At 36.3% G+C, this 22,487-nt stretch overlaps 2 protein-coding genes across 2 annotated transcripts; one reads left to right on the top strand and one right to left on the bottom strand.

Annotated features, from left to right (window-relative positions):
- Positions 1-38: 38 nt before the first annotated feature.
- On the top strand, positions 39-7,084 carry LOC126821082 (dynein regulatory complex protein 8). The gene is made up of 6 exons (XM_050549390.1): positions 39-157; positions 1,627-1,711; positions 2,511-2,583; positions 3,476-3,555; positions 5,145-5,254; positions 6,507-7,084. Exons 1-6 carry the CDS (start codon positions 121-123, stop codon positions 6,620-6,622), a joined length of 501 nt encoding a protein of 166 aa, XP_050405347.1. The 5' UTR covers positions 39-120; the 3' UTR covers positions 6,623-7,084.
- A 4-nt stretch (positions 7,085-7,088) lies between these two features.
- LOC126821081 (uncharacterized) lies at positions 7,089-18,014 on the bottom strand. The gene is made up of 3 exons (XM_050549389.2): positions 15,949-18,014; positions 9,247-9,305; positions 7,089-8,461 (listed from the first exon to the last, which is right to left on the bottom strand). Exons 1-3 carry the CDS (start codon positions 16,097-16,099, stop codon positions 8,033-8,035), a joined length of 639 nt encoding a protein of 212 aa, XP_050405346.1. The 5' UTR covers positions 16,100-18,014; the 3' UTR covers positions 7,089-8,032.
- Between the last annotated feature and the right edge of the window lie 4,473 nt (positions 18,015-22,487).

The raw sequence follows: 22,487 nt of genomic DNA on the forward strand, positions 1-22,487 counted from the left end.
TCCAGTACTTTCATTAGCATGAAAATTACACGAGAAATTATTGCGTCTGGAAAGAACGAGACCAAAGCGGGTCTCTAAAAATTTATCGCGCCTACCGTTAGCAACACATTTGTATACATCATGGCAGCCAGCACAGACGAAGCAAAGGAAAATGCAGGTTCTAAGCTTTCTTGAATTAACAAATTGTACTATGACTTGTTTTATGTACGAAAATAAAATTAGGCCTTAACCTAATGTGATGTACACTGTTCCTTTAGTACTAATTTTGATCATAATGGTAATATCTATGTTTTGATGGACTAGGCCTAGTGTCTGGTAAATTATAAATGTAAGTTTACCCTATGGCAATGCCTATAGTGGCTATAGGCCTAGTACTATTAGAGGCCTATCGATCGCCTTTTGGCTAGTGGCTCTAGGAGTACAGGCCTACTGTCAATCAGTTTCAATTCATATCATTATCTGGTCTATCTTTTAACTATAATAAATAAAAAATATAAAGAAAGTGTCCTAAAAAAGTAATAGTAGTTCAGCTCTGAAGCCGAAGGTAAGTTCTCATGATGAGTCATTACTACAGTACACATTCAGGAACTGGCCTATCCTATAGTAAAGGCTATTGACTTTTTGTCGAAAATTTTTCTGTTCCCTCTATATCTTACTGGGCAACTTTTTACTGTTAAACAGTCGCATGTCAGTCCCTGTAAATGGCTGTGCAATGTAAAGGAACATTTTAGTGAGAAAATAAGACCTTGCTTACCTCACTACAGTCAGTATGTGCGACACAAGATGCTGTTAAAAATACGTCCACTTCTGCTAAACAGCTTGGCAGAAGCCATTGAAATCTAAATATGAAGAACGCACAAATTTACGTAACTCGACCATATATAACAAAACGAAATTGGTCAAAATTTATACCAACATTACTGTACATTATTCATGCATGACTTGTATGGGTTAGTACTTCTTGTGTATTTTTATTGGCTGTTGTACATGACATATAGCCCCACCTACATGGCATAAAGAAGTCAAATTTAAACTGTCGGGAATAGCCAGCTAATTCTGCCGTTGGATTTGATTAAATTTATGAATTTATGTGGTAAAGTTTCACCTTTATTTCAATGGGAAGTGATTTATTATATTTATATGTTAAGCTATGTGCACAATTAATGTATTGGAAATCAAAATTGTAATAAACAACAACACATAGAACAACATTTTTAGCAAGTCTTCATGTCTATTACTATATTAGATCTATGATTGAACCAGCTCATTAAATTTTGTTTGTTAATTTGATACTGTAATTATGCTAAGAACTTTTAATAATATGGACTAGAAAGTGTCAAGTGAATACTCCGGGGGTAGCGTATTTCCAACTTTTAATTTATGCATGTTTATTTATATTTACCAGGATGTTAACTGAAATCATTGACATTTTATAAAATATCACGATATAGTGATTATATCGCAATGTTTTCTAGTTCCACAATGAATATTCATAACCATGGCATACATTTTTAATTTCAGGGGCTTGTCTGAAAATGCACCCTTTAGATGTAAGCTTACTAAAAATGTTTGTTTTACACAACTCCCAATACAAACTTCGAACTCAGTTTTTCTTTTCTTTTGTAGATTCCTTGTTTAACGAAATTCAGAGAAAAATCACAGAGGCTTTTGATATTTTCGACCATGAATCAAATAAAACCGTTGATGTGAGGTAAATATTACAATGAATGAGAGAATTATAGATTAGAAATCATTAATTATTACAGTGATAATTATTTACGACATAGAGGTTGGATGATAATGAATAAAGTTTGATATTGTTTAAAGGAGCTAAATCGCTTACATTTGGGACATATAAATTGACAAAAGTGGGTCGCAACGCATATAATACTGTAATATGAATGTATATAAACTGATTTACATTCAATGGTTTCCGTTTTTACTCCAATTTCAAATAGTTATGTTCGGCGAAATAAGCCAGCAGTCTCAATCGAGTGCAAATTTCTAGCGCCTGGTTATTCCAGTCTACATTTGGTGCAATGTGTCTAGCCTCGTTCCTCGAGTCTCTTGTTACAACTGGGACTGAAGTCCATTATGGTACACGATTCGTGTACCAATGGTAAAATGTTTATTTTGTCTTACATATTGGATATCAAAAGCCCATCTTTTTCCGGTAAGATCACAACATCAATGTTGATTTAATTTGACAAATAAATCGTGTTTTCAATGTTGAAGATTTTGGATGATATTGAGTTAGAGACTTAGCTACTTTATGGAACGGCTTACCACATATTGTTGAATTCACTCAAATCACAATTTGAAAACTCATTCAATCATTCAATTCATTATAATTAGAGTGTAAGTTGTATAGATTTGGTAGTTTAGCATGCATTTGTGGATTTAATAGGCGCGATATTATTACTCTTCCACGTTTTCTCTCTTTTAAAGAAATTGGTACAATTGGTGTGATATATTATTATGATATTATTAATCTACCCCTTATTTTTTAGAGAAATTGGTACAATTGTGAGATCACTGGGTTGTTGTCCTACAGAAGGTGAATTACAGGATATGTTACATGAGGTAATTATAAAACTTGTTTAGACTGACAATGTTTTGATTTTATAAGATTCTGTCAGGATAATGTTTCCTTCAGTTGAAATCTTATTATGATTACAACTAACACTAACACTAGATTTCAGTTTGACTGTACACTTACATCAGGTATGTTCAAATTAATATTGCATGGATAATTTAAGACAATTATGACAATCCGTTGGTATAAGCTATTAATTTCCAGTTTACATATTCATTACTTGCTTTCTGGTTGTTAAACCAACACTCCTCCATACTTATAATTAAGTAGGTCAGTGCATAGATTTTAAAAAATTAGACAGGTCAAAGGTTATTTTGAAAATATTATTTGAAAAAGGTCTCCAGTATAAATATAGTGGCTGAATGGTTAATGCGTGCATATTGGATCGGAAGGTCTGTCATTGAGTCAAGTGGCATGGTTTCGGTTCCCCGCTTGTATGTGACAAGGAAAAGGGTCGTCTGTCCAATCTCTTGAGTTTTTTCCGAGTCCTCTGGCTTCCTCCCACTGCTAAATACCCCTACACGCAAGCAAATTATTGAAATAAAATTGAACCATGTTAGTACCAAAATGACCTAGTTTGTGTCAAGTGGACATTAAACCACTTTAAACCGGTTTCCTCCCACTGCTAAAGACCCCTACGCGCAAGCGAATTATTGAAATACAATTAAACCATGTTAGTCCCGAAATGGCCTAGTTTGTGGACTTAAACCTCCCTCTCTCTCTCTCTCAATATAAGTACACAAGGTATTCACTATAATAGCATTGAAATTCAACCTATAGCCAACTAAACTACAGTGACATCCAAGTTTAAAAACATTTAGGAAATGAATGATGTTGCTTTGTAAGTTAAACGACTCACACTTATTAATTTATTTACAGATTGAAGAAGAAGAAAACACCGGTTATATCAGATTTGAAAAATTTCTTCCTATGATGACAAAAATCTTAATGGAAAGAAGGTAAAGCATATATTGTCAGTCTGGGTGCTGTGGCACAGTGATCTCAATGACAACACTGCAGATCTGTCAGCTATTCCAATGTAGGGTCCTATTATGATTTTCCAGTCTGCTTTTCCTTTGTTTTTTGGTGCAGGAAGTACTGTGGAGCTTGTAGGGAAAAGCATCTAGTTGTTCGAATGGGATGATTAACCAAGATTCACCTGTGTATTTAATTGTAGAGTCTGTTGTACTTTCAAACCCCTCAATGTTCCCAAAACCACCCAACCTTTCGATCAAGAAATAACACCCACTCCCTAAGTCAAGCTGGCAGACAATAAGCCATCGGGATGACAATTAGTGATACCCTGACGTGTTTGCCGAGTGCTTGCCCCATGGGTGATTTTCAGGGAATCCAGTATTTTTCTAGTAAAAATGGGGGTTTCTACTTTCCTTATACCAGATCTGCCATACTTTTATTGGAAATAACTACCCTATAAATACTTTCGTAGGAATGTATCTTTAAGAGAACAAAGCAGAGTGAAAGAAAAAGGAACCTGACTCTGCTCCTCTATAAGATCTGTGTATGGTGTAGGCTTCAGTAGATAATGTTATCAATGCAGTAGTCAGGGTTGCTTCCCTACCGATATGAGGTTTCTTGACAAAGAGACCCCATTTCTCTCTCTCTCTTTCTTGACAAAGAGTAGGGTTGCTTGCCTGCCCTCATGAGGTTTCTTCAACTGCATTGAGTGGATATTAAACCCTACTTCTTTCTCTTCTCATGTTATTGGCATCGACTTTTGTTATAATAGGTAAATAGAATACAAAAAATCTGTATTATAATTGTATGTTTTAAGTGCCCTTTAGATCATTAGGCCTGTGCCTGTATGTGACAAGGAGTAAAGTCGCCTACTTAACACACACACACACCTCAATGTGCATCGAATTATTGAACAGAATTGTACCATATATGTTAGCCTCAAAATTGTTTGGTCGTTAAATCCCATTTATCTCTCTGACTTTAATTGTGTTTTGTTTTATTTATTATAGATATAAACCATCACCAGAAGATATTTTATTGTGTTTTATTTATTGTAGATATAAACCATCATCAGAAGATATTTTATTGTGTTTTATATATTGTAGATATAAACCATCACCAGAAGATATTTTATTGTGTTTTATTTATTGTAGATATAAACCATCACCAGAAGATATTTTATTGTGTTTTGTTTTATATATTGTAGATATAAACCATCACCTGAAGATATTTTATTGTGTTTTGTTTTATTTATTACAGATATAAACCATCACCAGAAGATATTTTATTGTGTTTTGTTTTATTGTAGATATAAACCATCACCGGAAGATATTTTATTGTGTTTTGTTTTTTTTTTATAGATATAAACCATCACCGGAAGATATTTTATTGTGTTTTGTTTTATTTATTGTAGATATAAACCATCACCGGAAGATATTTTATTGTGTTTTGTTTTATTTATTGTAGATATAAACCATCACCGGAAGATATTTTATTGTGTTTTGTTTTATTTATTGTAGATATAAACCATCACCGGAAGATATTTTATTGTGTTTTGTTTTATTTATTGTAGATATAAACCATCACCGGAAGATATTTTATTAAAAGCTTTTCAAGTTTTAGATGTTGAAATGAAAGGATATTTAACCAGAGAAGAATTAGAAAAATATATGACAGAAGAAGGTTCGTAGTCTTGCTTAAAGTCCCATCTCATGTCTGTGTCAATAATGCCCAGAATTGGACTCAGATGTTTTTTTAATAATTGGCTTGTTATCAAATTTTAAAACCATATGGAAATGTACATTCCATCAATGTAATTGTTAAAACACATAATTGTAAACCAGCTGATCAGAACAGTTTGTCAGTACTCTAAAATACATTGGCGTGCACGTAAAAGATCCCTTAACAGTTGTAATTCGATATATAAAAGTAGGTCATAGTGCCGCTGCCCGGGCAAAATTTCCCTCATAGCACAATGTATGGCGTATGCTCGTCTTCATTAGCCCAGTCGGAGCAGAACGGGTTCAATCCCAGTTTTGGCAGAGAAAGTTTCTCAGGTTTTTATGGCTTTGTTTCCAATTGTTAGTGGTGCAGGACATTGGAACTGACCCAGGATTAGCATCTGATCGTTCAGATGGGACAAAAAAAAACCCTCAGAGGTCCTTTGTATACCTTGGTGTGCATGTAAAAGAGCCCTTGACAGTTGGAATTCAGTTGCTGTCCGAGCAAGATTTCCCTCATAGCAGGGCATATGCCCATCTTTATTAGTCAGGTTGAAGCAGAGAAGTAGGATATTAAACCCCATTCCATTCATACATTCATAACCAAGGATGAATTAGAATTAAATCCCAATCGCATGGGAGATTATGAATCAGTATTTTCTCACGCAACCTGCCCCTGATCTTGTGAAAGAGGCGGTCTGTTGCTGACTCTCCTCCTATACGATCAATACAGCTGATTGAATACGGTTCTAGCTGCGCTTGTGTCAGACTTTAACCATGTGTACTAAATACTGTTCTCTATTTTTTTGTTGGGGGGGGGGGCGAGGGAGATGGATGTCCGAATGGTTAGCACGTGCTTGCTGTATCGTAAGGTCTGTCATTAAGTCAACTGGCGTGGTTGTACGTGACAATGAGTAATGTGGGTTTTCTCCGGGTCCTCCTACTGCTAAAGACCCCTACGTGCAAGCGAATTATTGAAATAAAATTGAACCATGTGTTAGTCCCGAAATGACCTAGTTTGTGTCGAGTGGACATTTAACCCCATTTCTCTCTCTCTCTTTTTGTTTGTCTTTTTTATCGATAAATAAGTTGTGAGTGATGTAATTTTATATTAGTTGTACTTATGTAAAGCGTCTGAGAGCAGCTCGCTGAGTTGAATTGTCGGGGCTATATAAATTTATTATTATTATTATTGTGTTGTTGTATATCTACAGGTGAACCATTTACCCAGGATGAATTAGAAGAAATGTTATCATCAGCCGTAGATCCAGATAAAGGAACAATATTATATAAAGATTATGTTTCTGAATTAACTGTTGATGAACAATAATACCCTAGGTTTTAAATTAAAATGATGTAAAGGACCCTGAGATGTTTTGTAATGGATTATAAAACTCTTAAATTGTCCATAAGGAACATGTCTTCAGATGTCTAACATTTTAATTTAAAATATTTAATAGTGAGGAGAAAAATGTATGGTATAAAGTTGGTTAAAGGGGGTCATTATTAACTGAACTTTAGTGGGGGTCCAGGGGGTGTATATATCCATTTGACAAGTTCACTTTGTCTCCTGTCAATTGTGCATTTCAAAATTTCTTTATTGTACCTGGCCTTTCTAGTTATGATTAAGTCTGGCATATATATAATCTGTAAAAATTAAATATGAATTGAATATGTTAAAAGCAGTATTCACCAACAAGTTGTAAATTGTAAATAATATTTTAAAAAGTCAACAAATCTTATATACACATACTATTTATTATTTATATAAATAAATTATCATTATATCAAATCATGAATTGCTATCATTTAAAAACCACTGCCCAGGCCAAATCCCACCTCCCCCTATTTAAATGTAGATGTAAGCATAGTATATAAAACTTGAATGTGTTAGTCTCACCATGAATGATATATTGCACTAAGATGTTAAAACACATCCCATTCTTTTATAATTTTTAAAGCTGGGTTCTCACTTGTAAATGATGGGATCTGTATGAATGTTGAGGAAAGTGTTTCTAGTCCTTCGGATAGAACAGAAAACATGCATCCCATTATCAATAAGTAGTTCACATTCAAGATCCTATGGCAGCTAGAATAGAAGAAGAGATGGTTGTCCAGGAATAATTATCCCCCTTGCATTGCACATGTAACCATAGAAACAAAAATTACTCTATTATTTATATCAAAATGACCTAAACAAAGCATAGAAGAGACAATAAACTCCATTCCCATCAAATCAATTGTCTTGTAACCATTACTGCATTGATTGCTAAAATTGATATTTTTCAGAGATCAGCTTTGAAACCTCTAAGGGTTATATGTTACAAGGAGTAGGGTTGTCTGTCCAACCTTGTTGGTTTTCTCCGGGTCCTCCGGTTTCTTCCCACTGCTAAAGACCCCTATGCACAAGCAAATTATTGAAATAAGATTGAACCATATGTTAGTTCCGAAATGACCTAGTTTGTATCGAGTTGACGTTGAATCCCATTCCTCTCTCTCTCTGAAACCTCTAAATAGAACCAACCATATATTTGGTTCTTATCCCTTTAAATGATGCTAATATCTTTGCATAGGTATAAAAAAAAAAATGTGGAATATATAAATTAATCATAAAATTATCAAAATGTCCGTCTTTAAAATGAGCACCACCACAAAACTATAATGTTTAAATTTGTTTTTAGTCATTTTTGTTGGTCAAGGGATGAAACTGGTTTCCCCTTCGTCAATAACTATTATAAATCTAAATAAGTACACAAAATGGTCTCTTGTGATTGTTTGTTTTGCATTTGTCTGTTTCAGAACTTTGATTCCCACCACCACCAATAGCTGCGTAAACAGCTGTTTCAAACACGTCCTTGAGACCATCTTGCGTTAACGCTGAACACTCGACATATGAATGAGCACCTATTTCACTCGCCAATTCAAGTCCTTGTTGAAATTTAACCGGCGATCGTTTTTCAGCTTCTAATTGTTTTATTTCTGGATAACTATGTCTCAGGTCGGATTTCGTTCCAACCAAAACGATTGGAACACCCGGAGTGTGATGCCGAACTTCTGGAATCCATTTTTCTTTCACATTTTCAAAGGATGTTGGGTTCATAACCGAGAAACAAACAACAAATACATCTGTATCTGGGTAGGCCAACACTCGCAGACGGTCAAATTCTTCCTGTTAAAATACAAAAATCAAATTTGTTTTAAAATCAAGACAAATACAACTGGCAGTGTTATAACCGAAATAGTAAAATTTAGAATAAGTTTTTTTATTGATTTTGATCAGGAATTGAAGTAAATGTGACGCTTTATATTACATGAATGAACAAGTTCCTCAGGTGTTTCAGCATGCTTTCCCACTGCAAGTGGAGCAGGACAGAGGGCCTGGCAGGGAACAGCGTATAGTCTTTCAGATGGGACAAAGGTCCTGTGGTACCCATATGTGTGCACATAAAAGAACTCTTGACAGTTGGAATTCACTTGCAGTGCAGGCAAAATCGAGGTCCCATGTAATTATTAGTGTGCAGGTAAAAGAATCCCTTGAGGGTTGTAACTGGATCAAAAGTAAAAGGAAACGCATCCATTAGCAGAATAGTAGAACGTTAAAGCCCAGTTCATTTCATATATGAGTAGGTACTTTTAAACTTATCAGACTTAAGTTAAGAATTTACTCAACTTTCAATCACTGTTTATGAGATATATCTTTGATCCACAAACACAAAACTTTGCACATAGTTTTTTATTGATGAATTTGATACATTAAAAAAACAAAAGTTTTATAAAGAGCTAAATTTCAGTTAAAATAAGGTGAACAATTTTGAGTAAATTCTTAACGTCTAAGAATGCTTTGTGAACTCGGGACCAGGGGTTTGAAAAGACCAACAGATTTAAATTTCATTCAGCCATTTTGTAGGGTAGGCCTACATTATGAGTTAATGATTAAAAATTATAGAAACCTACCTGTCCCGCTGTATCAAATAACCCTAAAACTAAACTCTGATCTCCCACTGTCAGCGTAACTGAAAACAAACAAAATGTTTTTATATGAATATCATAATATGAATACCATTTAAATTTAATCTATCATTAGCACCAGCAGTGCCATATTGTCACAAAATTGGGGGTCACGGTGGCTAAGTGGATAAGACGCTGGCTCACTAGCCTGGAGGTCTGGTGTTCGATCCCTGCATTGGCCGAGAAAGTTCATCCAGATTTTCCTGCATGGTTCCCCCTTGTCAGTGATGCAGGACAGCTGTCTAGTCATTCGGATGGGGCGGAAAACTGAGGTCCCGTATACATATTGGCATGCACGTAAAAGATCCCTTGAAAGTTGGAATTCGATATAAGAGTAAGCCGTAGTGCCACTGTCCGGGCAAAATTTCCCTCCTAGCACACTATATAGCATATGCCCGTCACTGTCCGGGCAAAATTTCCCTCCTAGCACACTATATAGCATATGCCCGTCTTCATTAACACCATTTCATTTCGTTTCATTGTAGTCTTAATTATCCATTTTTAAATTAAATCATTAACCGCAAATCATATTTAAATCTGTGGAAAATCAAGAGCATCTGATAGCATAAAGAGTTGATTATGGTTTTGGCAAGTTAATAAAGAAAGACCTGCAAAAGGCAGATTGAGCTCTTGATGATGCCCCTTTAATCAGCCAAGCCACAGCTTGGATATTTTAACTTCCAATTTACAAGAGATTGTGATGGATACATTATTCTTATTAAACATGCATTATGCAAAAGCTAAATCTGCCTGTTGCATGTCTTTCTTTAGGCCTGAAATGTTATATAAATTATTAATTAGACATTTATTAAATTACCAAGACCATAATCAACTCTTGATGCCATCGGATGGCTCCGATATTTAGTAGATTTGAATATATTTTGTGGTTGATGAAATATCCATAAAAATGAATAATCGAGACTTGGTTTATTATTGTAACAATGGTAGTAATGACAATCAAGGCTAGCCTATAATTGTTTCGCCGATAGCTTGGCTTAGAGTGAAGTAATTTGACTGAAATTTTCAGCACATTCTATTTTCATTATAGCGAGAACTGTTAGCCCTTTATCTAATCTTACTTATTGCCACTTTAAGTCAGTGCTCAGATTATATTATTATCTATAAATAGGTAAGTCTTGGGTTAGTTTAGCTAAGATATAAAATTAAGTGTGGTTTAATGGTGGAGAGCAAGACGTTAAGTATAGTATATTGAAACAACCAATATATTACACAATGTCTTAAGCTCGAGACCATTAAACAACTGCTTTGCAATGAAATAGGTCACACGGGTCCAAAATTTTAACTAGTATAAATAATGTACGCTTGGCACATTGTCCATACCATTATTTGAAATAATGATATGCCAACATCAAAGTCACATCTGTATTTTAATAATATTTAATATATTTACAAGAGTGATAAAACTCTTTTAATTTTTCAAGTTCAATGCAGCGGCACATCCTTTGAAAATAGACATGCATAAAAAATGATATTTTTATATGATATGTTTTTTGCAAGCTGTGGTTTTCATCTTTTCATATCAATGTGTAGTTTGTTTATAATATTAATACATATATTTACTGAATAAAAATAAACATATCTAACACTTGACTTGACAACTCTGTAATGTTTATAATATATAATCAGATATTTGGCACCTTTCACGCTGTTTTGTTTTTTTAAAAAGAGAGAAATGTTCACTCAGTATTAATTAGGTCATTTCAACACAAACATATTTCATAAATGTGAGTACATGCATGGGATTTTAACAGTGGGAGGGGGCAACCCTACTTCGTGCCACATGCCTTTTATGGGATGGCAGCCACAGGATTGACAAAGATGGTGTTGCCTAATTGTACAAATGAATGAAAAAATGATTTCCATCCATCTAGTCTACACATTGTTATCGGTGTCGTCTTAAAGCATGGGCATGCTAGGCAGTTGCCTGGGGGCTCCACGAATACAGGAGCCCCATCTTTGCTGTACAATCTTTAAACACTGATTTTGTTAGAGATACTAATACAAGATGTTAAATTGTATCGACCATTTACATTTTTATTCCTGTTATTGGTTGTGGTGGTAGGGGATCCAGTGAACTGCTTTGCCGGGGGGCCTATTAGGTTGATAAGACAGCCCGATTGTCATGCGTGTAACTGCATTAAGTTGGTCTCAAGATGAGAGAAAGAGAGAGAGAGAGAGAGAGATGGGGGTTTAACGTTATTTCGGGACTAACATATGGTTCAATTTTATTTCAATAATTTGTTTACTCGTAGGGGTCTTTTGCAGTGGGAGGAAACCGGAAGACCTGCAGAAAAACCCCACGAGGTTGGACAGGCGACCCTACTCTTTGTCACGTACATCCGGGGAATCAAAACCCTGCCAGTTGACTCATTGGACAGACCTTATCATACAGCGCGCACATGCTAACCATTCGGCCATCCAACCCCCGTCTCAAGATGAATGCAGTATATTTATCTCACGTACACCTCACCTTCTGCTACAGAGATAATAGAATAAATGAACTATTTACAGTAGAAAAACGAATAACCGTAACTTTATAATTTGATTGCTACAGTCTTACACCTGACAGCCTCAATCTTTATTGAACAAAACACAACTGGTTAAAATTTCTCTAGACATGATTAAAGAGGACTGTTTCAACCCTGATTAAAACCAGATGTGATTCATTCTGATTTAAACTGAAACTCGCACTTTTTGTTAATTGTTAACAAAAAATCAAGCATCTCCCATCCTTTAATGCTTTAGGCATACTACAAGGGGGTGTATGTAGCAATTACTGAGTTCAAGCCATACTGTGATTAACAAATAGAATAGTATTTGTGTAGGGAAGAATTTTGTCAGGGTAGCACCACTCATGTCAACACATTCCAAACCAATGAATTATTTATTGTGTTGTTACTCTTCAAAAGTATCTTTTAAAATGGTTCAATCAGGATTTGTCCATGAGAGGCCTGGCCTGTTGGAACAGAGTATCCTGATCCTATTAAATCCAAGCATGCATTGATAACAACCTTTCAGGAATATGTAGAATCTGCTGGGCTGAGAAGCAAACCTAGTCTATAGTTGTTCAGATGTAAAGTATTACTCTTGGATGGTTGAATGGTTAGCGCGTGCGCATTATATCATAAGATCTGTCATTGAGTCAACTGGTATGGGTTCGATTCCCCGGTTGTATGTGACGAAGAGTAGGGTCGCCTGTCCAACCCCTGGTTTCCTCCCACTGCTAAAGAACCCTATGCGCAAGCAAATTATTGAAATAAAATTTAACCATATGTTAGTCCCGAAATGAACGTTAAACCCCATTTCTCTCTCTTTCTCTCTGAAATTAAAAGAAAAAGTAGGCAGACTAATTCCCCAGCTAACAGCCATAAAAATAACCATATTTTAGTCTCAACATGACCTAGAGAAAATGTTGACAAGATGTTGAACACTATTTATCGTGTGTACGACAAGTTTAAACAAATAACTGATCATGTTTCCTCACTGGGGTGTCAATCTACCTTTAAACAATTAAACTGATCATGTTTCCTCACTGGAGTGTCAATCTACCTTTAAGGTTTGATTAAAGTAACTCAAAGGTTACCACGACATAACTTGTATTAAAGGATTTTACTTGCCAATTATAGTCCTGTATAACCAGCTCCATCAATTTCTGTAACTCATCACAACAATAATAAAATCAAATCTATCATTTGAATCTGGGTGGATATAGAGTGGTGGATACAGTAGTACTATTTAACTTTATGTGTGTTATGTATTGTTTCATGGTCGAGAGCGAGACATTAAGTAATATATTGTAACAACACGAGAGCCGTAGATTATTTGAAATAATGGTACGCCAACATCAAAGGGTGACGTCACATCTGTATTTTAAAGACTGCCAACATCAAAGGGTGACGTCACATCTGTATTTTAATTTCAAATAATCGTACGAGTAACTTGCCAATCGTACATTATATATACTAGTGAAATATTGGACTCGCGTGATGTATTTCACTGTAAAAGCACTTGCGGAGTGTCTGTATAATGGTCTTGAGCTTAAGACATTACGTAATATATTGTAAAAACACTTGGGCCTACGACCCTCTTGTTGTTACAATATATTACTTAATTTTCTCGCTCTTGACCATTAAACAATACCTAGTGCACACCTTTATTCACTCTATATCTGTTGAAACTTTATGAAATGAAATGGAGTTTAATGTCCTATTGTTCTGCTCTGACTGGGCCATACAGTGTGTTATGAAGGAAAAAATGCCCGGGCAGCAGGACTATGGCCCACTCTTATATCGAATTCCAACTGCTAAGGGATCTTTTACATGCACGCCAATGTATACACAGGACCTTGGTTTTTTGTCCTATCCAAATAACTAGACAGCTGTCCTTGTCACACCCTTCGTCCTGCACCACTCGCAAGGGGAAACCATGTCAGAAAATCCCGATGAACTCTCTCGGCCAATGCAGGGATAACCACAAAAGAGCATGTTCAATCCATGCAACCTTATGTAACCTAATATTTATATAATACTCATAAACAGTTTACTGACAAATCCTTCACCAAAATTCATACATGTAGACATGGGGTAGCATATTCCATTTTCAACCTTATCTAACAGAATATTTATGTAATATTCATATAAACAATTTTATGATAGAAGTAAACATTAAATAAACAACTGGTTTATTTCATCTAAAAGTATGAAACATACCCTGGGTAAATTATTTAAGTAGGCAATATAAAAAGAATAGTTTAACCCAATACTTCTCATTTTGAGACTAACATACTCATTTTTTTTATTACCATGGTTACATGTGTAATTAGAGAAAAATAATTCATCAAGATAGCAGACTACCTTATGGTTCAAATTTAGTTCTATTAGTGTTCACTACAATAGGATCTTTATGCCTTTATATTTGTATAATACTCTTGGAATAAATACTGTTTAAACCAATAGGATCTGTATGAAATTTTAAATAAAACACGTACATTCTGTTTGATGAGGCAGAGTACTAGAGTAGTCAATGAACTAAGGGCAGATCCAGAGACCATGGATAGGGGGGTGCACGAGCGATGAAGGCCACACGCTGCGAGCCACGAAAGCATGAAGTGCACAACAGTGGGGTCCCCTGGAAAATTTTCAAAAACTAGAAGCCGGAATTCCCATTTCCAGTGATCTGAGGCAAGAATTTTCAGACAGAAATCTTGGAAAATGGTTCAGGTAGAGACGTGCAGAGCGAACAGTTTCTTCGTGAACTTATGAACAGTACAACTTATGAACAGGGCGGGGGACAGTACAGGCAGTTTTATAAGGTTTTGCAACTGCGGAAGCACTCTAAATGACCGCTCTGAGCTATTTTGAGAGAGAAGATCTCACTACTCGCGAGATAACCGAATCCAGAATCCTTGTCATAAACCAAAGCCAGCAAGAGGATTCAGCATCAATTAGCCAACAACTGACTGGTCCACCCCTGATACCCTGACCTACCAATCATACCCCCGTACTTTGAAGACTTTGGCTTCACTGTGGGAGGGGGGGGGGTGCAAAAATTTTCAGTGTACTTTGGCCTTAAAAATGGCCTGGGACAGTAGAGCACAAATTGCTACATTAAAGAACTGAGGTAGTCAATATTTAGGCCTACATTTTATTAATTACCATTCTAAAAATATATAAAACATGTCATTTCAGGATAATAAGCAGTCTTGAATTGGTTTCTATGTGAACTTTAAGGGACTCAAAACTAGAGAGGTAAGGTTTATAAAGCAGCTTGTACCTCAATGACATTATTATATTCCTATATGTGGTTGACATGCAGTTATAACATGGCTGCTTTAAGAAGTCTTTAAGTGGATTGTTTAGTGTTCAAATAGCGGAAATAACAACTTACTACCAGTTTAAAAGATAAAAAATAGAAGAAAGGGAAGTCAAAAAATATATAATGGGATTGGCAACTGGTAAATATCTCAAATTCTAGTGTTTCTTTAAATGGAATAAAAACTCTTTCCCTCTTGATTACAGAGCGCCTTGACATTGACAAATAACTTGTTCATTATGCGTCGTCCGTTCAAACAATGTCACAGACCAGATTTAGGTTTTTATGAATTTGCTCTTTTTGTTTGCCGTTTGCTCTCAATGATTGAGAATGTAGCACAGGATTTGCCAGAAAAAGATTCGTGGTCTCGTGTAGAGAAAGTGATAACAAGAACTAAACCTGATAAATCGAAGATTATTGGCAACAAAACTGCTGCCTTAAGGCGATCCCTGTAGCCTACTGTACAGACGCATAGTAACGAATAGGATATCGGTCACATAATATTAGAAAAATACAGAATTGTATTCCATTCCAGCTTAATTACTAAAATTAATTCCATTGAAACATTAAATTAAATTATTTTATGATCAATTGAAACATTGACATCGTATTTTCTTTTCTGGAAACTTTCGGAATAAAAAAAAAAAATAAGACCAATATTCTAAAAACGTGCAACATAAATTAACTACGGACGTGTTTTTCTTTGTTTGTGGGAAAAGATCTATTTACAAAGCATCGCATTACAAAGTGCAGTAATAGAACACCCTAGACACGCGACGTAACTAACCGATTTCCCGCTCTACTTCTCGTACTTACCAGCATAGTTCTCAAACACAGTTGGTACGTGAACCGTAGGGAATTTATCCGTTGTATAGCTGACTAGTAAACACGTCTTTCCCACTTCTCCATCCCCTACCACCACACATTTCACATAGTCCCGCGGGTTCGGCAAGTCCGTTTCTGTCATCCCAGAGACGCTACAATTTCTTTGATAAAATAAAAGCGGGCTGTCAATAGAAGCCACGGGTCTTCACTGTGTTTTTAAATCCAGAAACACACTTCAGCTGACATTTTTAAGATTTTCTACTCCAAATAAACCATGTCACAGGCGTAACTCCTACTGTGTTCTAGCAATAATGACGTCATGTATTTCAGGAAGAACCTCTCGCGCTCTGTGTATACCGTTAGTCCGTTCTTTCATAAAAACGGGATCGAGAGGAGTATTGATTTTAATTCTCGTACACGCTCGACACAATGCACACCAAACACATCTATTAACATAAAATAAACATTTAATTTATCCTTTTTTTGTACCGCTGGGAACTATTCATTCAAATAATGGCGAATATAGAGTTAAAAATCTGAAAACAGTTCTACAGTCAAGGAACGTGTTACTCAGAACATTAACACGCTCATCACTAGGCCTATACACAATAATGGTACATTTAACAAGTTTTTTTTAAAGAAAACTTTTCTTGTATAAAAGGCAAACTTGTATAAATGTCAAAGCACAGAATAAACTAATGCATCACGTTAAATGAATGACTACCCTTCTTAAAAATGCGCATGCAGAATCGTGTCTGCAGTAATCCACTTTAAAACACCCAATCAAGACCAATTACTTTTCCGTTATAACTCTCCTTTCATTGCTTGTTTATATTTGTCTGTCCTTCATGAAATAAATTCTCACGCGAAGTTTGTAAGAATCTTAAAAACCAAGTAAAAGAAATTTAAAAATAAAAAAAAAACGTAAAAGTTTAGAATTTCCTTTGTAAAAAGATCTTTCAGTTCGACCCAAACCGGTTTAGTAGCTATTCAAATTAATCTCTTTTGATAATAGGGCTAAATTTTAATCCTATTCTAAAGGCCTGAAACTGACAACAACACCCTTGTTGATTGACGTTTTGTCGTCGCTATTACATAATCCTATCCCTCTAGTGTGCACGATCCTATTGTCTGTTTCAACTATAGCAGCCTACCCATCTGTTGTATTTCGTTATCTTCATCAATACCCAGAATTGATTCGCTGCGGCGTTTATTATATTTGGCCTGCATACAGTACGGCATCCATGTCAAACACGCGTAAAGCCAGCAAAACCTTTCATCTATTCATACGCTTAACGCACACGCTATTGAACGTGCATTTCATTGACCGTTATATGACGTTCGATCAATAACACACACTGTTAAAGTCTTTGTAGTTATTACGTGATATCGGATTCTAGAACTTGTCTCAGACTTCATCGATATTAATAAACATCAGAATTCAAACGCAATATATAATACCGCGCGTACTTTTCATGAAGCACACAAAAAAAATCACAATAACATTTGAAAACACCCGATATTTAATTCACGGCCATTTTCGTTATCATATGGCAGCCAGGAAGGGCATCCGCAGGAAGAAAGAGACGGCCAGGAACCTAATCTTTCATCCACTTCATTTTCGTTATCATATCGCAGCCAAGAAGGGCATCCGCAGGAAGAAAGAGACAGCCAGGAACCTAATCTTTCATTCACTTCATTTATAGTCCCAGCTTTCCCAATAAAGAAATAAACATTTTACACAGCAGGATATTTTATATAAGATAAAAACATTTTATGCTGAAAAGCATATCATATGGCTAATAACACTGTTAGACGCTGGATGAAAAACACAGGAATGGCAAAACTTAACAATCCAAATCAATACAATCGCCCCTTTCATATATACAACTTTCAACATAAGAAATGGCCTAAATCTGGATTTTCTCAAGTTGTCATCAAGAAGTTTGATATTTTGTGTCACGTTGCGAATTACGTCTGCTGAATATAAAAACACTGAACACACACAAACTTTCTGTTTGCTTCCAAATACCTCCGCGAGAAATGAATACACGGACTCGTTTGTTATCTTAACTCTAATTCTAATACGGTTCGACAGGCAAATAAACTTAACATTACAAAATACACGAAACTTTTAACACGAGAATTTGCCAGTTTTCAGCTATTGGTTCAGTTACATGAGATATTATAAGTGTCCATGTCCCGTCTGTTTACGACTGCTTAGTCCATTCTAAACGTTTTGTTATTATTGTCTTGTAGGATACGTTTTTCTGTGTTCAATACAAATGGCGCTCGAAACCATAGACTACGCGACTCGTGTACTGATTATAAAATGTTCATTGTGTCTTAAGTGTGGTCTGTTGATCTGCTTTGTGAATTAGGTATCTGTTTATATAAAATTTGAATATTCCTTTAGTGACACTCATACTAAACTTAGGCTGTCTATCTACAATTAGCTCAGTTTGAGAACAGACACTAAGCTAGTTGACCGACATTTTAAGTCCTAAATCGACGATTGTAGTCGAAAACACTAAGTATACTTAGAGAATTTTAAGACGTATTTGTTGTGCTTCCACTTAATGGAATTGAATAGGTTTATCTAGTCTCTGTGTGTATGCCAAGTGTGAAACATAGTACAGAACCGTATTACAAAACAATATACTAAATTTTGGACATGGTAGCCATTTAAGGCAGAGATTTATTCTCGAAGTATGAAGTAGATGGATCTCTCTGTGTACAGAATGAGCGACATTTAGCTAGTACAGTTATATGGGACAACAATCACTGGTTTATTATATACGGGCACGACGTTTCGATAAGTATCCTCTTATCTTTATCAAGCACAAATAACATTTAGTAAACTGAAAGATTTGGTAGAAATAGAAGTAGTCTGCAAGTAGAGCCATTGGGAGATACCTAATTTCGTTTTCCAACAACGAAAGTTTAATACAGAAACTAAACTAAAAGTAGTAAACAAACTGACTTCCGCTTAATATTTTAAAACGAAAGTAGCACCAATTAGATTCTGTCACATTTCTACTCGAAATAACCCATCTGATCAACACAATCCCTTACTTTATTTTGGCCTAAATTAAAGAGGTTTATATATTTTAAGATATCCATCTCGAGAAACAGACTCACATATCAGATTGGATCAATTCTGTACATTGATTTTCAACACTGATCAAACAGGTGTTGTTTAAGATAAGTTTTGGCAGTGGTTATTCATCTAATCTTATATGTACATCACAGAGAGTAGGGTGATGGCTGCATATGAAAGCTCTATATTCATGAATCGTCATCAATGCCAGAACTGACAATGTGGTGTAGGATCACCTTCTCAACCGCGTGGAGGTTTTCTCTCCATCTCCTGGCGCGGCTCCAGTATTTACGGTCTTTGAGCATGGTCGTCCTCTAGGGTCTAGGGGGTTGGGTGACCGAATGATTAAGGCGTACGCGTTGCATCATAAGGTCTGCCATTGAGTCAAGTGGTGTGGTTTCGATTTCCTAGTTGTACGTGACAAGGAGTAGGGTCACCTGTCCAACCTCGTGGGTTTTCTCCGGGTTCTCTGGTTTCATCCCACTGCCAAAGACCCATATAACCAAGGAATTAATTCCCCGCTTGTACGTGACAAGGAGTAGGGTCACCCATCCTACCTCGTCGTAGGTTTTCTCCGGGTTCTCCAGTTTCCCCCCACTGCTAAAGATCCCTACGCGCAAGGAATTAATGAAATAAAATCAAACCATACGTTAGTCCCGAAATAACCTAGTTTGCGTGGGTGTGTGTGTCAGTTATATTAGTCCATATAACTGATGGACTAATATCAAACGATTTACAGTGTAAACCAATTCTGAAACAAATATGTCGATACCTCCTTATTTAACCCTCGTTATCCATTAGTTAAATACATACTGTTATTGACAAGATTAAAGGTTTTCTCTCGTATTTCGATAATCCTCCTTGCCATTCCGACGGTGAATTCTACAAACATGGACTAATCCTTGTTTTATTAGGCTTAAAGACGTGCTAACAGTGTTACACATGCAAATATTACTTGCTAACTGAATTTGGTATAACGTTCTACTCGGGTGTTCGATCCCTGCATTGGCCGAGAAAGTTCATCCATATTTTCCGGCGTGGATCCTGCTTGTCAGTGATGCAGGACGGAGGGCCTGACAAGGACAGCTGTCTAGTCGTTCGGATGGGACGAAAAACCGAGGTCCCGTGTGCACATTGGCGTGCAATTAAAAGATGCCTTAACAGTTGGAATTCGATATAAAAGTAGGCCGTAGTGCCGCTGCCCGGGCAAAATTTCCCCCATAGCACACTGTAAGGCGTATGCCCGTCTTCATTAGACGGATCAGAACAGTAGGACGTTAAACCCCATTTCATTTCATTTCATTTCATTTCATTTCATTTCTACTTTTCTGCACCAACTGGGATGTTGCAGGACTGGGGTAGGGTGGGGGATTGCTGGCAAGATACAACGTATAGTTGCTCGGATGGGATGAAAAACCGAGGTTCCATGAACAAATTGTCGTGCATTTAAAAGATTCCCTGAGAGTTGGAATTCAAGATGAGAGTAGTCCGCAGTACAGCTGTCCAGGCAAAATTTCCCTCATACCACACTGTATGACGAGAAAGGACGTATGCCATGCAGTGTGCTATTGAAAATGTTGCCCGAGCAGCCGAATTTCAACAACCCGGTGTTCATTTACGTCCACGCCAAAGTGTGTAAGGGACCTCGGTTATTCGTCCCATCCGAACGACTAGGGACTTCACCGGCCAACACAGCAACCGGCTAACATATGGTATTTTGTATTTCAGTTATTCTGAGCTCGCAAGGATTTTTACGAGATTAAACAGTCAACCCTACTCCGCCTCGCGTACATGCATCGATGACAAGTGCATAGACAGACAGTTTAGAAATTGGACGGGGGAAGGGGAGGGGGTGGCTCCATACTGAATAACTCTGAATTAAAACTCTGCTATTATGGCATGTTGCCCTTTAGATTTAAATTACCACAGCAGTTTAAACTAAAGGAAAGGAAATGAATTACTCGGGCCATTTACAAATACACAGTAAAATATATTTACAACTTAGGTATACTCTTTAAACGATAGCATCAATTTAATTAACCCAAACCGACAAAAAGGTATAGTCTACAGAAATAAATTTATACAAATGATAGACTCTCGGGTCTGGTTTCGTAAATCTGACAGCTAAGTAAAAATTAAAGAGGTTTTAATGTGAGGTAAGCAGGTGCGTGTCGTGTGATTAATATAAAATATCATGGTATATTAAGTAATTACTGGTAATGAGCAATGAATCATTGTCTATTAAAACAGTTTTACTGAAAACTCGTTGTTAAAGGATCATGGTAAATCTCGTTGTGTGAGAAACCATAACCAAATGTTACTATATTAAACAGAAATTGTATTCCGCGTTTCTTGTGTGTTATGGATTTGTTTCCTTCGGACATAATTACGTTATCTGTTCGATACCCAAAATCTATTTCAATGAACAGCAAAAATAAAAAATATGCCCCAAATTTGCATAGTAAACCCACTGGTCATTTGTGATCAGCGCGTGATGTTGTCGCACGTTGCAAAGTAACCGCGCCTAATTCTTGCGCATTCACCCACTCGCTGTTTGAAGAGTGGCGTTTTATTCATAATCGCACCCGCGTTAAAACTTGTATTATTTAATATATGCTTGCGATCATTATATGTGTAATTTTTTGAATTAATTTTCCTCTTCTTCAATTAGTTGGCAAAGAAAAAGCGTTTATCTTCGTTTAACGATGTTATAGAGAGATACTTCACGGAATGTAGTTTGAGAGTATTGTATGTAATGGAGTTTAAATTAAAGCGCCATTAGGTAATGAGAGAGAGAGAGAGAGAGAGGGAGGGAGGGAGGGAGAGAGGGAGAGAGAGGGAGGGGGAACTAACACATGGTTCCATTTTATTTCAATAAATCGGTTGCGCGTAGGGGTCTTTGGCAGTGGAAGGAAACCGGGGGACCCGGTGAAAACCCACGAGGTTGGACAGGCGACCCTACGCTTTGCCACGTACAACCGGGGAATCGAAACCACGCCAGTTGACTCAATGACAGACCTTATGATACAGCGCGAGATAAAGAGCTAACAGTTCTTGCTATAATAGTTAAAAGATACATGTAGTTAATGAAAAGTGAATAATTACTCTGAACCAAGGAATCGGCGATATAATTATAGGCTAGCCTCGAATTTCATTAATACCGTTGTTACGATAATAAACAATGTCTCGATTATCCAGTTTTACGGTAACCACATCCAGCACAAAACGTATTTGAGTCCACTAAATGTCGCAAGCATCTGATGGCATCGAGGGTTGATTGTTGTCTGGCTAAGGTAACTAATGTTTAATTAATAATTTAGATAACATTTAAGGCCCAAAGAAAGACCTGCAATATGCAGATTTAGCTCTTGCATAAACTTATCAAAAGGGAGAGAGAGAGAGAGAGAGAGAGAGAGAGAGAGATGGAGTT

The sequence above is a fragment of the Patella vulgata genome, chromosome 5 (assembly GCF_932274485.2).
Source record: "Patella vulgata chromosome 5, xgPatVulg1.2, whole genome shotgun sequence".
NCBI lineage: Eukaryota > Metazoa > Mollusca > Gastropoda > Patellidae > Patella > Patella vulgata.

Bases quoted from the DNA above. Each gene is read 5' to 3' on its own strand.
- LOC126821081 (XM_050549389.2), bottom strand. From the start codon at position 16,099: ATGACAGAAACGGACTTGCCGAACCCGCGGGACTATGTGAAATGTGTG. The intron at 9,306-15,948 runs GTAAGTACGAGA...GTTTGTTTTCAG, and splicing joins TGTGTTTGAGAACTATGCTG to TTACGCTGACAGTGGGAGAT. The intron at 8,462-9,246 runs GTAGGTTTCTAT...GTATTTTAACAG, and splicing joins TATTTGATACAGCGGGACAG to GAAGAATTTGACCGTCTGCG.
- LOC126821082 (XM_050549390.1), top strand. From the start codon at position 121: ATGGCAGCCAGCACAGACGAAGCAAAGGAAAATGCAG. The intron at 158-1,626 runs GTTCTAAGCTTT...TTTCTTTTGTAG, and splicing joins CGAAGCAAAGGAAAATGCAG to ATTCCTTGTTTAACGAAATT. The intron at 1,712-2,510 runs GTAAATATTACA...CTTATTTTTTAG, and splicing joins AATAAAACCGTTGATGTGAG to AGAAATTGGTACAATTGTGA.